Source organism: Gossypium arboreum, chromosome 5 (genome assembly GCF_025698485.1).
Source record: "Gossypium arboreum isolate Shixiya-1 chromosome 5, ASM2569848v2, whole genome shotgun sequence".
In the NCBI taxonomy this organism is placed as follows: Eukaryota; Viridiplantae; Streptophyta; class Magnoliopsida; order Malvales; family Malvaceae; genus Gossypium; species Gossypium arboreum.
Window position 1 is genome coordinate 26,046,348 of NC_069074.1, and position 14,330 is coordinate 26,060,677.

The 14,330-nt window shown below is 32.1% G+C and overlaps 1 protein-coding gene across 1 annotated transcript; it reads right to left on the reverse strand.

Annotated features, from left to right (window-relative positions):
* Positions 1-7,176: 7,176 nt before the first annotated feature.
* Positions 7,177-11,371, reverse strand: LOC108452691 (receptor protein-tyrosine kinase CEPR1-like). The gene is made up of 2 exons (XM_017750489.2): positions 8,631-11,371; positions 7,177-8,064 (listed from the first exon to the last, which is right to left on the reverse strand). The coding sequence occupies exons 1-2, from the start codon at positions 11,155-11,157 to the stop codon at positions 7,667-7,669; spliced, it is 2,925 nt and encodes a 974-aa protein (XP_017605978.1). The 5' UTR covers positions 11,158-11,371; the 3' UTR covers positions 7,177-7,666.
* Between the last annotated feature and the right edge of the window lie 2,959 nt (positions 11,372-14,330).

The following is a 14,330-nucleotide window of genomic DNA, read 5'->3' on the forward strand; positions in this document are numbered from 1 at the left end:
CGGTGATTTACCAAAAGCGCCGCTAATGCTCTATTTTTAGCGGCGTTTTTTACTAAAACGCCGCTATTGCTTTGTTTTTAGCGGCGTTTTACCAAAAATGCCCCATTGCTCTGTGTTTTACAATTTTTGCGGCCGCTAAAGCCTTATTTTCATGTAGTGTTGATGAGAAGGCAGTGTCAACAATTCAGTTATGCCTTATGAACAATATATTGTAGGAGATACTTACAGAGAAAATGACAGCAACCTTTTGGAGGAAATTGGAAGTCATTTACGTGACAAAGTCTCTTGCAAATCGCTTGGTATTGAAACAACAATTATACACATTTCGCATAACAGATGATAAGTCTATTAGAGCTCATATCAATGAATTTGTTACTCTCCTTAATGGCTTGAATAATGTCGAGGCCAACATAGATGATAAAGAACAAGCTATGTCATTGCTTTTTTCTTTGCCTCATTTATACAAAAATTCAAGGAAACTTTGATTTGTAGCAGACAGAAACCTCATTTGAGGACGTGAAGGGAAACTTATTAAGCAAGAATAAACTCGACAATGAGTTAGGTTCAAAAAACAAGTCAGACGGGCAAGCCTCAATTTTGGTTGTTAGAGGAAGACAACAGTCTAAAGATTCAGGTCAAAGAAGATCTAAGGCGAGATCGAAATCAAGAAATCGCGACAAGCAATGTGACTATTGCAAAAAGATAGGTCACATCAAAGCAGATAAACTGCAGAATAAAAATAAAAGGGCCACCAAAGAGGATGAGAAAGGGAACTAGAAAGTTGATGTAGCCGAGGACAGAGGTGATAATTTATTGCTAATGTCAATGACTAAAAGGTCTAAGTTCACATCTGAGCAAATCTTGAATTCGGGTTGTTCCTACCATATGTGTCTCAACAGAGATCGGTTCTCCACATACAGTTCGATTAAAGGGGGAGTTGTATTTATGAGAAATAACTCACCCTACAAAATAACTAGCATTGATACCATTCAGATTAGGATGCATGATAGGATATTCAAAACATTATCAGATGTTGGGCATGTGCCTGATTTAAAAAAGAATTTCCTCTCTTTGGGTATTCTAGACTCAAATGGGTGTAAGATCGTCATTAAGTCAAATGGCTTAAAAGTAGCTTATGGAGCTCTTGTTTTGATGATAGGACAGAAAGTCGACAGCCTATACATTTTACCAAGTTCAACGGTGTCTAGTTTAGCAGTAATTACGAAAGCAAAGGTAAAATCATTGCCATGTCACGACGATGACTCTCCTAACGTCGCGACGACACGAAAAAATTACCTCTTTACGGATTCTAAATCAACTTAGTTATGGCATATACGATTCGTCATATGAGAAAAAAAAGGTATGATTGTTTTGAGCAAAAGAGGTCTTCTCAAAGGTACCAGAGCTGGAAAATTAGATTTCTGCGAGCATTGCATTTATGGGAAGCAGACTTAAGTCAGCTTCAATTTGGCAGTGCATAGAAAAAGGAGACCCTTGACTATATTCATTCTGATTTATGTGGTTCGGCTCTAGTTGTCTCCAAAGAAGCTAGCAGATATCTTCTAACTTTTATCGATTACCACTTTAGGAAAGTTTGGGTTTATTTCTTGAAGCACAAGAATGAAGTTTTCGAGATCTTCAAGCAGTGAAATACCTTACTAGAAAAGCAGACTGAAAAGTCCATAAAGCAGTTAAAAACAAACAATGGTCTCGAGTTCTATTTAGCGGAGTTTAATAATTTCTGAAAATGAGAAGGAATCGAAAGACATCGCATCATTGTTGGTACCCTGCAGCTTTACTTGAGAAAGCTCGATGCATGCTTTCCAACGTAGACTTAGAAAAGGAGTTTTGGGCCAAAGTAGTTAACCTAGCAAGTTATTTGGTGAACTGGTCTCCACTTTACACATTGGATTGAAAAGTTCCTAAAGAGATTTGGTCTGGTAATCCTCTTAATTACTCTAACCTTAAACTATTCAATTGTCCTGCTTATACTCGAGTCAGTTAGGGAAAGCTTAAACCAAGGGCCGTGAAGTTTATCTGTCTAGGTTTTGCTAGCAGGATAAAAGGCTATAAAATTATGATGCCCAAAAACAAGTAAGATCATTGTCAGTAGAGATGTTCTGTTTGATGAAACATCAATAATCCTGTCAAAAAGAGGGTCACCAGGTCAAAACAACACTAAAAAGTCGAATGTTTCAAGCAAGGTGGAGCTAGAAACAAAACAAACGATGACATCACGACGTTTACTAAGCCCAATGTTAGGCTCATGATTGGAATAATTATTAGTGCAATATTTTGGATGACTGAATCTCTTTTTCATCTTTCTCTTTTATTAGTAGCTCATAGCTACTAATATTTGATATGATTCTTCCAAATGGATGCATGTTTGGTCGGTTATGTAAATATTTGATGCAAATTTATTTTTTGATATTTTAACAAACTGATAACTAAATTTAATGATATAATCAAATTTGTGTTGCTTATAAATTTTAATAACTTCGGTATTTATATTTTTTCATTCTAACAAATAAATACAAATATATTAATTAAACTTTTGATTAACGATTTCTATCATTGATCGTTATCATACCACATCAAAAAATTTAAGAATTCATAAAATTAATAAAAATTTAAGGATGAATTTTGACATATGAACATTGACATTCACTTGTCTAAGTTAATTCTAAATGTAGTTTTAAAATTATAAAAAATTAAAATTTTAAAATTATATAAAAACAATAAATAGTAGTAAATTCCATTTTTAAATAAATTTTTGAAATTTTGGTGTTTGATATATTTTTGTAACCCCGAAAGAATATTTACGTATAAGCTAATAAAATTTAAAACACGAATTATGAGATTCAAAACCATTACCACATGATTAAAAATTTTATGTTTTACGATTTATGTTAAACAAATCTTTTAATAATAAATCTTTTATTATTAAATTTATGTTTTACCAATGTAAAGGCAACCAATATTATAAATCCCTGTAGGGGAGAAACATGAGGAGGACATCTTAGTATGGGGCATGTACCCAACTATGTTTATACCATGAATTTGGGTTATAATTGATTTCTTCTACAATTCCTAAGGATGGGTCCGCATAGGGTTTTTTGGAGGGGACTTCGGAAGGTGAGAACCCTTCTAAAGATTCGACTTTTTGGGTGGAGATTTGGCCATGGCATTCTCTCAACCGCTAAGAGATGTGCTATTTTCTCTCAATGTGCAAATCCTAGGTGTCCTCGGTATGAAGCTCCAAAGGAGGATGCCATGCATGCTCTAATTTCATATAGTATTCATAATGAATTGCTCTGATTGTCTTTTTATAGTGCAATCAACTAGCTAGAGGAGGCAATGTGGAAGATGGACAAGAAAGCCTTCAATAGTTTTCTTGTACTCCTTTGGAAACTGTAGGAGGCTAGGAATATGATCATTATCTAGGGATAGGATGTTTCCTTGCAAGATGTGGTGTTGAGAGCTAAGTCCTTTCATCATGAGTTTTGGGCACACAACCTCTTATATGCATTGTTGGTTCCTAGATGTTCGATCGTGGCTCGTTGGTCTTTGCCTTATGAAGATGAGGTCAAAATTAATGTTGATGTAGTAGGGAATGCGAAGACGAGCTTTGCTTATTATGATGTTGTTGTTCATGGCCATGAGGGAATGGTGATCGTCAAACTTACTTTCTCAATTGTAGAGGCCTTTGATGCTCATTCGACCGAAGCTCTATCTTTATTTTGTGCTACTAAGAAGGCCCTTGAGAAGAGTTTTTCCAAAGTCGTTCTAAAATATGATTGCCCTTTTGTTGTTAATAAGTTTTATAGTGAGGCTTTAGATTTATCTTGTTATGGTCGTATTGTTAGTGAGGCCCTAGTTGTTTGTAATTCGTTTGGTGTTGCTAGTTTTTCTTTTGCTCACAGGTCAGCCAATCGTGTCACCCATTGTTTAGCACATTGATTGATAGATGGGAATGATGCTTTGGATTTCGGTTTAGATTATCCGGATTTCATCCATCGATTGTTAGTGGATGATATTTTGTAGTTTGATATGATTTTTGCCCTTATTGGGCTTTTTCTTTAAAAAAAGGCTTAATGATAAATTTAGTCACTAACGTTTACATATTTTATCAAAATGGCTCTAATTGTATTTTGGAGTCTTTTTTGGCCATCAACCTTTGTTCTTTTTTCAATCTGCTTTTTCTAACAGATTTAATGAAAATACCGTTAAAAATGTTAACGGGGATGACGTGAAATATTTTTAATGAGATATAATATATTACTTAGATAATCCAATAAGATAATTACATGTGAAAAATAATAAAATAAAAATAATACATTAAATTAAAAAAATAACTCTTAATTAAAAGAAAATAAACATAATTATCTAAAAAATTAACTTGGTAAAAAACTTCTCAAGAAACAAACGTATGAAAGATTGAAACCTTTTGAAAGAAAAGAAAATTTGAAACATTGAATTTATTCATTAAATCTATTTTAAAAAAACAAATTAAAAAAAAGAACAAAGGTTGATGACAAAAAAAATGTTCAAAAATACAATTAGAACTATTTTGACAAAATATGTAAACGTTACTGACTAAATTTATCATTTAAGTCTAAAAAAATACTATTAAATTTGTTTGGAACTTAAGCTTGGGCCACAATTTTATGAATTATGTTTGGCCTTTAACTTATGTAAAACTCCAAAAACACCCAATGAAATGAATCTCATTCGATTTGTCCGACCCAAGGCTCTTGTCTGCTGTTTACTTCTCTCCCCTCTGATTTTGGCTTAAGATAAAAGATTAAAACATCATATGAAAAAATAATACAAAATATAAACACATAAATTATCTAAAAAATGTATAATAAAAATCATTAAGTTATTATCAACTGTCAACCATTTACTTTGCTTAAGTAGTCTTTTACATCAAATCTCGAGTTTAAATCTAAATAACCCTTTTTCTTTATTTTTGAATGAAAAAATGTTATCATCAATTATGACATGTTAAAGTATACACTTAGATAACCACAAAAGTTAGGTGAGTTGTCAAGTCTCTTTTACTTCAATTAGTGATCGAGGGTTCGGTCCTTATTTTGAGTATGAAGTAGCTTTAAAACTCGTGAACAACATCTATTCCTTTAATAGGCCTATAGAATAAAAAATTAGTTATTGAATTTGCTCCTATAGATACATTAAAAATCAAAAATATATGCAATTATAAATATTTCAAATTAACTCATTTTTCTTCATAGTTTTAATCAAAACTCATATTTTCTTTTCTTTGCACCCAGTTCCACTGCCATGGATGCATTACTAGGATATCATATAAAATTTTCTTAATCATAGTTCAATCAAGTTTGTTTATGTTAGTCTATATACCTTTTTAAATTTAAAAAGACTGGATTAAATTATTCCAAAGGGCTCAAAATCTTTCATATTTTAATTTAGAGCTAAATTTTTACTTCTTAATTTATTTTTAAGTCTATCATTTTGTCAATATCTTCTCAAATATCTTTTTTTTTTTTAGTCTCTTCTAACGGTAATTAAAGTAAAACTGTCTCAAAATTTATATAACAAGAATTATTAAGTTATCAAATTTACGAACATAAAAAAAAAAAACCAAGTCTCCCCCGTAACCCAGATTTTCTTTGTCTTTTCTCGGTGTTTTTTTTTTTTTTTTTGTGAGCGCACCCAGTTCCAATTTCCTGGATCAGATACCGAAGCATTCAAATGTGAACTTTATTATTAAAGTGCCTAACCCTGTTAATACCACTTCAACAGGGTTGAGCCACCGGTTCTAACACCATGGGGCACACTCATTACACTATATCAGATACGTACTAGGTCAGGTTTTCTTTTTCGTAGTTAGTGCCATTTTTTGTGTGTTTCAATCAGTCGCTCCCATCATTGTCGACCTTTTTTCTCTTATTGTTTAGCCCACACTTACGATTTTACTACCTCTGATTTGTCATTTCATACACAGAGTGGTAACTAAATCAGCAATCCATCATTGTGAAAAACAGGCATTGTCTCCTACTTGCTGGTATGTGATTCAGTGAAAGTGTCATCATTAGGTGTGTTTTCCCCCCCTTTTTTTGTGTGCTAAAACCCTTATAGAAACCGTACTTGTGACAAGAATTCATGTAGTTTTGACTTCAAAGGATGATTGATTTGAATGAATATGTGCACTGTTTTGAATGCCTACTGTTTGTTAATTTGCATTCAAGGAGAGGACATATCTTTCTTGGAAAGCAGCTTCATATATCATCCTCAAGCTTTCTTTTTTTTTTTCCTTTTTCTTTTTTATTATTTTCTTTTGATTGAAATGGCCAAGCTTGCTTTCATATACCTTGTCTTTTTGTTTAAAAACAATTTCATTGATCATTGCTTTCAACTTTTCTATATGGACTCTCCACCATGCTCAAAAGAAAACATTTTTTTTTCTCCAATGAATCTTATTCTTCTTTGGGTCCCTGAAACCACTCACAAAGTTGACAACAATACAATTCAATTGCCAAGTATATGCACACGTATTTTGGCATTCATTGATGCAAATAACACTCAATGATGTCTAGGTCATGATCTAGTAACTATAACTGTATAGTATTACTTCCATGATGATTTTAGCGTGTTTAGTTTATGTCACTTTACATGATTTCCATGTTTATGTTGGGATATATGTTAGACACAGAAATCAAATAGGAGTACTTCAAAAAAAATTTAATTAAAGTTAGGAATGATTTTCAAACTGTTAATTATTTATTTCTTATCTCGTATTTTATTTGAATGTTATATAAGAATATTTATAAATGAAGGTTTCTCCATCAAAATAGCTTTAATAACCCAAGGGTACTTTAATCTGTAAGTGGATTTTCATGGCTCACTATTTACAGTGAATCAACCATGGGAACCTCAATGCATTATATTTACTTCAACAGAATAATGAAAACTTGAAAAGAAATATCTGAAACAGGAAAAAAGCAATATATAGGCTTGTGCTTTCTTGTCTGTCCCTTACTTAATTGTAGGGACAAAGATGCTTTTAATCAATAAGTGAATTCAACTTTCTCTCGATGGATAATTTGCATCTATATTACTTTAGTGTTTTATTTTGCTTGAAGTATTAATATTTAACATTAGTATTCAGTATTGTTCAGAAATGAACATGGGATATAAAGAAAACCTTTAAAAATTTTGAATATATTTATGAAACACATACTTATATATTTTATACTCATATCTAAGTCAGAATTATTTACTATTACACTTATAAATAGAATCAGAACCCACTTCTAAGTAAAAAAGAAAGCCTCTTACAAATCACATCGTCCTGTATCCTTCACACTGTGCTTTCCTTTTTTGAAGTGTTCCTTTCTCTAGATAACTCTCATGCCAAAAAAAAAAGAAGAGGAAAACAAAGCTATCAAAAGCTATACAATGATTTAATACAGATGCTAATGCTATGCGTTATCATAAAGCAGTTATACTGATTAAATTCCTTAGGTTCTTACAAGAGCTAAAAGTAAAACTAAAAAGACAATAAAAAAAGAAAGGTAGAACCATTTATCACTGGTCTTTCAATAATACTTTAGGAGACCCTACTGTTATATAGAACCTATGTCAATTCACCTAAAAGAACTTCATCATACACCGTTGATCTTGATCATACATCTGGTTGGTTCTTTATTTTTGTGACATTTGATGCATCTTTGGTCTTATTTGTTGATAACTTGCAAGAACCTAATCTGCATGGGTCAGCTTCGATCAACAGTTGAACAACCTCGTTCATTGTTGGACGTTGGGATGGGTTCTTGCATGTACAACGCATGGCGGTCCTTAGAACCTGAATCATTTCATCCTTAAATGAAGTAGACAAACTCTTGTCTAAGGCCTCCATTACACCTTCCTTTGTGTCCAGTTTCGTTGAAACCCAGTAAACAAGGTTCTTGTTCTCTCCAAAATCTGACTCTACTGGTTTTTTACCAGTTATTAGTTCCATCAACACCACTCCATAGCTATATACATCACACTTTGTTGTTGCTTTATTTGAATAGGCATATTCTGTCAAAAGTCATCATTTAGATTTTAGTCAATCAGTTTGAGTAAACTAAAAACTAGATTCCATATCAAATATGTAGTTATGACTTTTTAAAAACTCTTCAAATACATGAAAATTTAAAAAATAATAATTCATCTATTTTAATAAGAACATCCATATTCGAGTGTAAGGTGAACTATAAATTATATATATATATATATATATATATATATATATATATATATGTGTGTGTGTGTTTAGGATCTCTATTGGATAAATTAGTCAGAATCCACCCTATATTGGCGACATTAAAATGGAAACCTATGTTACTCTTAGACTTGATATCGGATATCATCTTCCAAGGAACCTCCAAGATTTTCATAGATTTTGAGGGCCCTTGGAGGATTATATCCTCGTATTAAACCGCAAATATACATCAAACATAACTAATGTATTTGAATACTTAAAATAAATGAAATATATTGGTCTCAACATGTAAACTCAAAGTAAAAACAAAAATATAAAGCTGCGTTTGTAACGTACGTAAATTATAATATCTTAATGAAGTGAAGTTGAATCAGAATATTACCAGGTGCCAAGTAACCATAGGTGCCTGCAATGACAGTATTGGTAGAATCTTTCCCTCTTGCTTGCAAAACCTTGGCTATTCCAAAATCTGCAACTTTGGGTTGATAATTAGCATCCAGTAGGATATTTGTTGACTTGATATCTCTGTGAATAATAGGTGGCATCAAATCATGGTGAAGATAAGCCAAGCCATGAGCCACCCCAAGGGCAATCTGATGTCTAGTAGGCCAGTCAAGAAAGAGCCATCCTTTGTGAAGAGCATCCCAGAGGTTCCCATTGGGCATAAACTCATAAACCAACAGGTTACGATCAAAACTTGAGAAGTAACTATATAGTTTGACTATGTTCTTATGCCTTATGCTTCCAAGTGTCTCAACTTCAGTCTTCATTCCTTTGTTAAATGCCATCTGATGTTCTGAAAATGAATCTTTGGCCGTCTTACTCCATAGTTTCTTCACAGCAACAACCTCTCCACTTTTCAGTTCAATTCTGTAAACTATGCCAGATCCTCCATGCCCCACAATGTTCTTGTCAACCATTGCTCCAAAGATCTCATGTTGGTCAAAACATATTCTATGGAAACTCTTCATATCATATGAAAAGAATGATGAAGATAAGGTCTCGTCATGTTCTATTACAGCTCTCTGTTTACTTAAACGTCGTTTAAGAAACAGGAGAGTTCCAATGGTGATGATAATGGCTGCAACTATGATTGCCCACATTGAATTTACCTTCTTTTGGTTGTAAATCTGTGGACATATGGGGAAATTTTGGACATGGACTGGAACACAAAGACCTGGATTGCCTGAAAAGCTTTCAGCCAACCCTCCTTTAATCAATGAAAGAGGGATTGGTCCAGAAAGTTGATTGTTTGAAAAGTTGATGGAATTTGGCAACAAATCACTGAGACTCTCTGGGATTTTCCCAGTCAAACGATTGTTTGAAAGATCAAGAACATTGAGTGATTTCAGTAAAGAAAGTGAAGTGGGGATTGAGGAACCAAACTTGTTACCTTGCAACATAAGTAAATTGAGATTCCTCAAATTGCCAATCTCTGAAGGTATTGAACCAGACAGGAGATTGTTACTGAGATCAAGCTTCACCAGATTAATAGCTCTAGAGATTTCAGGAGGCAAAAAACCAGACAACTTATTGTTCTGCAAGAACAGTTCAGATAAGTTCCTAGCATTTTCAATTGAACTTGGAAAAGGGCCAGTAAAATCATTGTCACCCAAGTCAATGATTGAAGCATGAGGGAGGCCTAGAATTCCTTCTGGTATTGAACCCTCCAAATGATTATTACTAACTCGAAACCGAATAAGAGACTTACAGTTTGCATAACTTTCAGGCAACTTCCCAGAAAACTTGTTAGCTAAGACAAGCAAATACAGCAATTTACCTCCTTGACAAATCTCAGCTGGCAATGGACCTGAAAAGTTGTTTTCAGACAAGTCAAGAACAATCAATGGTGACGTCTTCCCCATGTTTTGAGGAAGTTCCCCCGAAAGGAAATTTCCATAGAGTGAAAGGAGTGTCAATTTTGTGGAATCTGCAATAACGCCAGGGATTTCTCCTGTAAGACTATTGTTATAAAGTTGAAGAACTCGAAGGTTAGGAAGTCGACATATAGAATCTGGAATGGATCCAGTCAACATGTTGACCGACATGTCCAAGTCTCCGAGCTTTGTCAGGTTTCCCAGTTCTTCAGGTATTGTCCCCGATAGGTGCTGATTGTAATAAAGTTCAAGCTGTTCCAAGTTCTTAATCAAACCAAGCTCCTTTGGAATCTGACCTGAAAGGAAATTCCCACTCAATTCAAGATCAACAAGTGAAGTCATGTTTCCTATCGATCTTGGGATCGGACCATACAACCTGCATGTCGTTAAGACCATAACTCTGAGTTTTGTCAGCCTTGAGATGTTCTCTGGAAGTTGCCATAAGTTCATTTCATCAACTTCATTGAAGTAGAGCTCTTCAAGATTGGTAAGATTAGTTATCGACATGGGAAAATCGCCTCGAAAGTAATTGTATGACAAATCAAGAACACGTAACGATGTCATTCTGAAGAAATCAGGAAGTGTTGCCCTTAGTGAAACAGAACTTATATTGAACTCTTCCAAGAGAGAACAGTTGACAACAGTGTTGAGAAAGTTCCCATGGAGATTGTTGCGGCTGATATCAAGAACCCGCAAAGCCGGCAGATACGAGCACACGTCGGCTGGAAAATCTCCGGAGAGTGACCAGGCTGAGAGGTTAATGCGTTCAACGTACCCTTTATCATTGCAGGTAACTCCAGTGAAATCGCAGTAACTATTCCCTCTCATGTCCCAATCAGATAAGGCCTTTCCTGATAGAGAAGCTTTCATGGCGTTGAAGAACTTAAACTGATGATCATCTGTTATAACTTGAGAAGAACAAAACATGAAACTAAGTAAGACTAGAAGGAGAAAAATAGCTTTGGGTGCCATTTGATAGGAGAAGAGGTGGCAGTTAAGGTGGTTGTTGCAGAGAAGGGGAAGAGAGTACATAAATGAGATGATTGAAGGGATCAATGGGTGCAGTAGTAATGAGCCTCAATGATGAAGGAAAAAGCAGGCTTTAAGCTGTTGCATTGAGAGAGATAAGAATGAGGTGTGTACTGTGCATATCTTTTGCATAAAGTGGCTTTCTTTTCTATGTATATAACCCACTAGCTCGTGTAGAGGAATAATATCCTTTAATCCGATATTAGTGTAAGTATTGAATATAATATGTATTTAAAATGAATATATATTTAAAAAATTTAAATTTTGTATTTATATCTAAATATATATTAACTATAAATGTTAAATATAAATATTTTTCTAAAAAAATAAAGAGTAAACATAGAATATTTCTACTTTATACAGATGAGATATTAGAATAATCTGCAACCCAATCCTGAGCATTGCATGTGGCCCCTCTTGATGTGATCACTCCTGCTTTCCCTTGGATGGTCATTGCCTAATGTTAATTTGACCCTTCAAATTTATGTTTTATACTTTTTTGTTTGAATATAGACGGTTTCAAAATTTCTTTAAATACATAAAAAAAATTAAAAATTAAATAAATCTATGTTAAACAAATACTAGTATCCGATCCTTGCAATAGCAATGTTGTGCAAGCTGCAGGTGATGTTACCAATATTGCCACCCATATCAGTATGATATTATATATAAGCATGACCATGTTTACAATGTTTGGGATATGTATTTTTGTAATAAAAGCAAATTGCATTTCTGGCATTACATAATGATTCCCCCATGCTGTACTTGGTACAATAATATACATATGTACAATTTATTTTATGGGTCCCTGTGTCTGTATACGTAGGGGATTTTAAAACAACCTATCTCATATCATTTAATTAAATTTATAAATCATAATAATCTATTAATTTTGTAAGAACTAGTGAAAAAAGTAAGCTTGTGTGCATGAAAATTGAATCTGAAAATTTAGTGTAATGCAAATTAATGGATTTTTATCCTTGTGTCTCTCTTGTGTTTAAAATTTTTCTTTGAAAGTTAAATTTATTACTAACATTATTTTACTATTTTATGATTTTTAAGTGAGTATTATATAATATCAATTTTTTATTACATATTTATTAAGTGAATAGTATGTCAAACTAATGAATTTAATATAATTAAAATTTGAAATTTAAAATAAAATAACTAATTTCTTAAAATTAAAAATAGAGGTCAAAATTCTAAATTACTAAAGAGAAATTATTTTATGAGTTAACCCTTGGACTTTAATTTTGAAATTTAAAAGTAAAATAACTAAAATTCTTAAAAATAAAAATAGAATGTCCAAATTCTAAATTAAGGAGAAATTATTTTTATGAACCCTTTTCAATTATTTAATGATATTTTCTTACTTTTTTCCATGTTATTGTCACATATTTTTGTTACTTTTTTTATCTTGAACCTTGAAACTCAAAGCCCTAATCTTGAACCCCAAACTCCAAATCTAAACTCTAAGTTCCAAACTTTGAATCCCAAACTCCGAACCCTGAACTCGATTCTCAAACCTTGAACCTCAAACTCGAACCCCGAATCCTAAGGGTGTGAGTTCGGGGTTTAAGGTTTAAGATTTAGAGTTTTAAGATTTAAGATTTGTGATTTGAGGTTTAGAGTTTGGTTTAAGGTTCAGGTTTGGTGTTCGAGTTCAAGGTTTAAGGTAAGAGTTCGAGTAAAAGAATTATCAAAATTATTCATTAATGACATGGAAAAAATTGATAAAATGTCATTAAATAATTAGAAAAAGACGATAACTAATGTGATGAAAAAGGTTGATAAAATAATTTGTCATTAAGAAGAGTAAAGGACTGTGTGGGTTTAATTTTTGACATATATAATATAAAAGCCAAAATAAGTTAATTCAATAGACCTAATAGTTAGCTTTTGTTGATTCATGAATAATATGTTATATTATATCATTTATTTTAAACTAATCTAAACAATATAAAATTAGCGACAATCAATAATATGGAAATTACCAGCATTTCCACCCACAAAGAATCATTTGTTGTGAAAAAGAAAATTTTGGATTGACGTTGATAAGCCAATGGAATGTTGGCATCTAAGTTGGGACAAAGGCCTTCCACCGCGTGTATCAAAATTGATTATAATAATATACATTAAAAAAGGAAAGTAAGATATAAACAATTTGGATACTTTTAATTCTAATGCATATCACCTATTGAATTTTTGAATCCAAGTCACAATTAATGCACTGTTTTTTTCCCCCAATTTCGTATAAATGGTATATTAAAAGTCTACAATATTAGCTTAAACAATTATACTAAATAAATAGTATTTATTCGGATGGATAGTGATTTTTTTTTAAAGATATTTTTTTAAAAAATTAATAAATTTTTCATTAATGGGTTATTGAAGTTGTAATGTTATGTGATAGGGAAATGGGGAATCTGATTGTTGGATATAGTAGCAGATGTGCTCAATGATGAATAGCTAAGTAAAAGATGCCCACTTCTCTTAAAAAATACTTGGTGTTGATTTGGCATCTCCTATTTTGCTGCTACCCTTACTTGCTAATTCTTCATTATCTGCTTTTCTATCTTTTATTTTTTTTCTTTTTCCTTTTCATTTATCATATTTATTTGGCTAATATATTTTTAAAAAAACTTTAAATTACTACTAGAATTTATGGAAACCACAAATTTATGATATTTAAATGAAAAATTAAATTAAATTGTGAGTAAAATGAAATTTAAGCATAAAAATATATAAGATTAAAAATACTAAATGGATATAATGGTTTATCATTATTTTATCATCAATCTTGAGTTGGTGATGTGATAATTTATGACACCAATTCAATTAGCAACATTATTAATACTAAAAGCCCATCACATGCGTATCGTGTGGAAATCACAAGTTTAGAATATAAATGTGCGTTTAAAAATAACATACAATAAATTATGAAAATGGTTTGAAACTAATTAATAATAATAACACATAAAATATTTATGAAGTCAAAATAGAAAGAAAAAAAAGATATATTAAAATTATTTATCATAGTGTTGTCATCAATCTTGAGTCGATGTCGAGTTAACTTATGACACCAACTCAATCAAATACATTAATATATATATATACACGATTGATATAAAGTAATAAAATGTGGATAATAAAATTAAAATGTATAAAAATATTAG

Bases quoted from the DNA above. Each gene is read 5' to 3' on its own strand.
- LOC108452691 (XM_017750489.2), bottom strand. From the start codon at position 11,157: ATGTACTCTCTTCCCCTTCTCTGCAACAACCACCTTAACTGCCACCTC. The intron at 8,065-8,630 runs GTAATATTCTGA...GACTTTTGACAG, and splicing joins CTATGGTTACTTGGCACCTG to AATATGCCTATTCAAATAAA.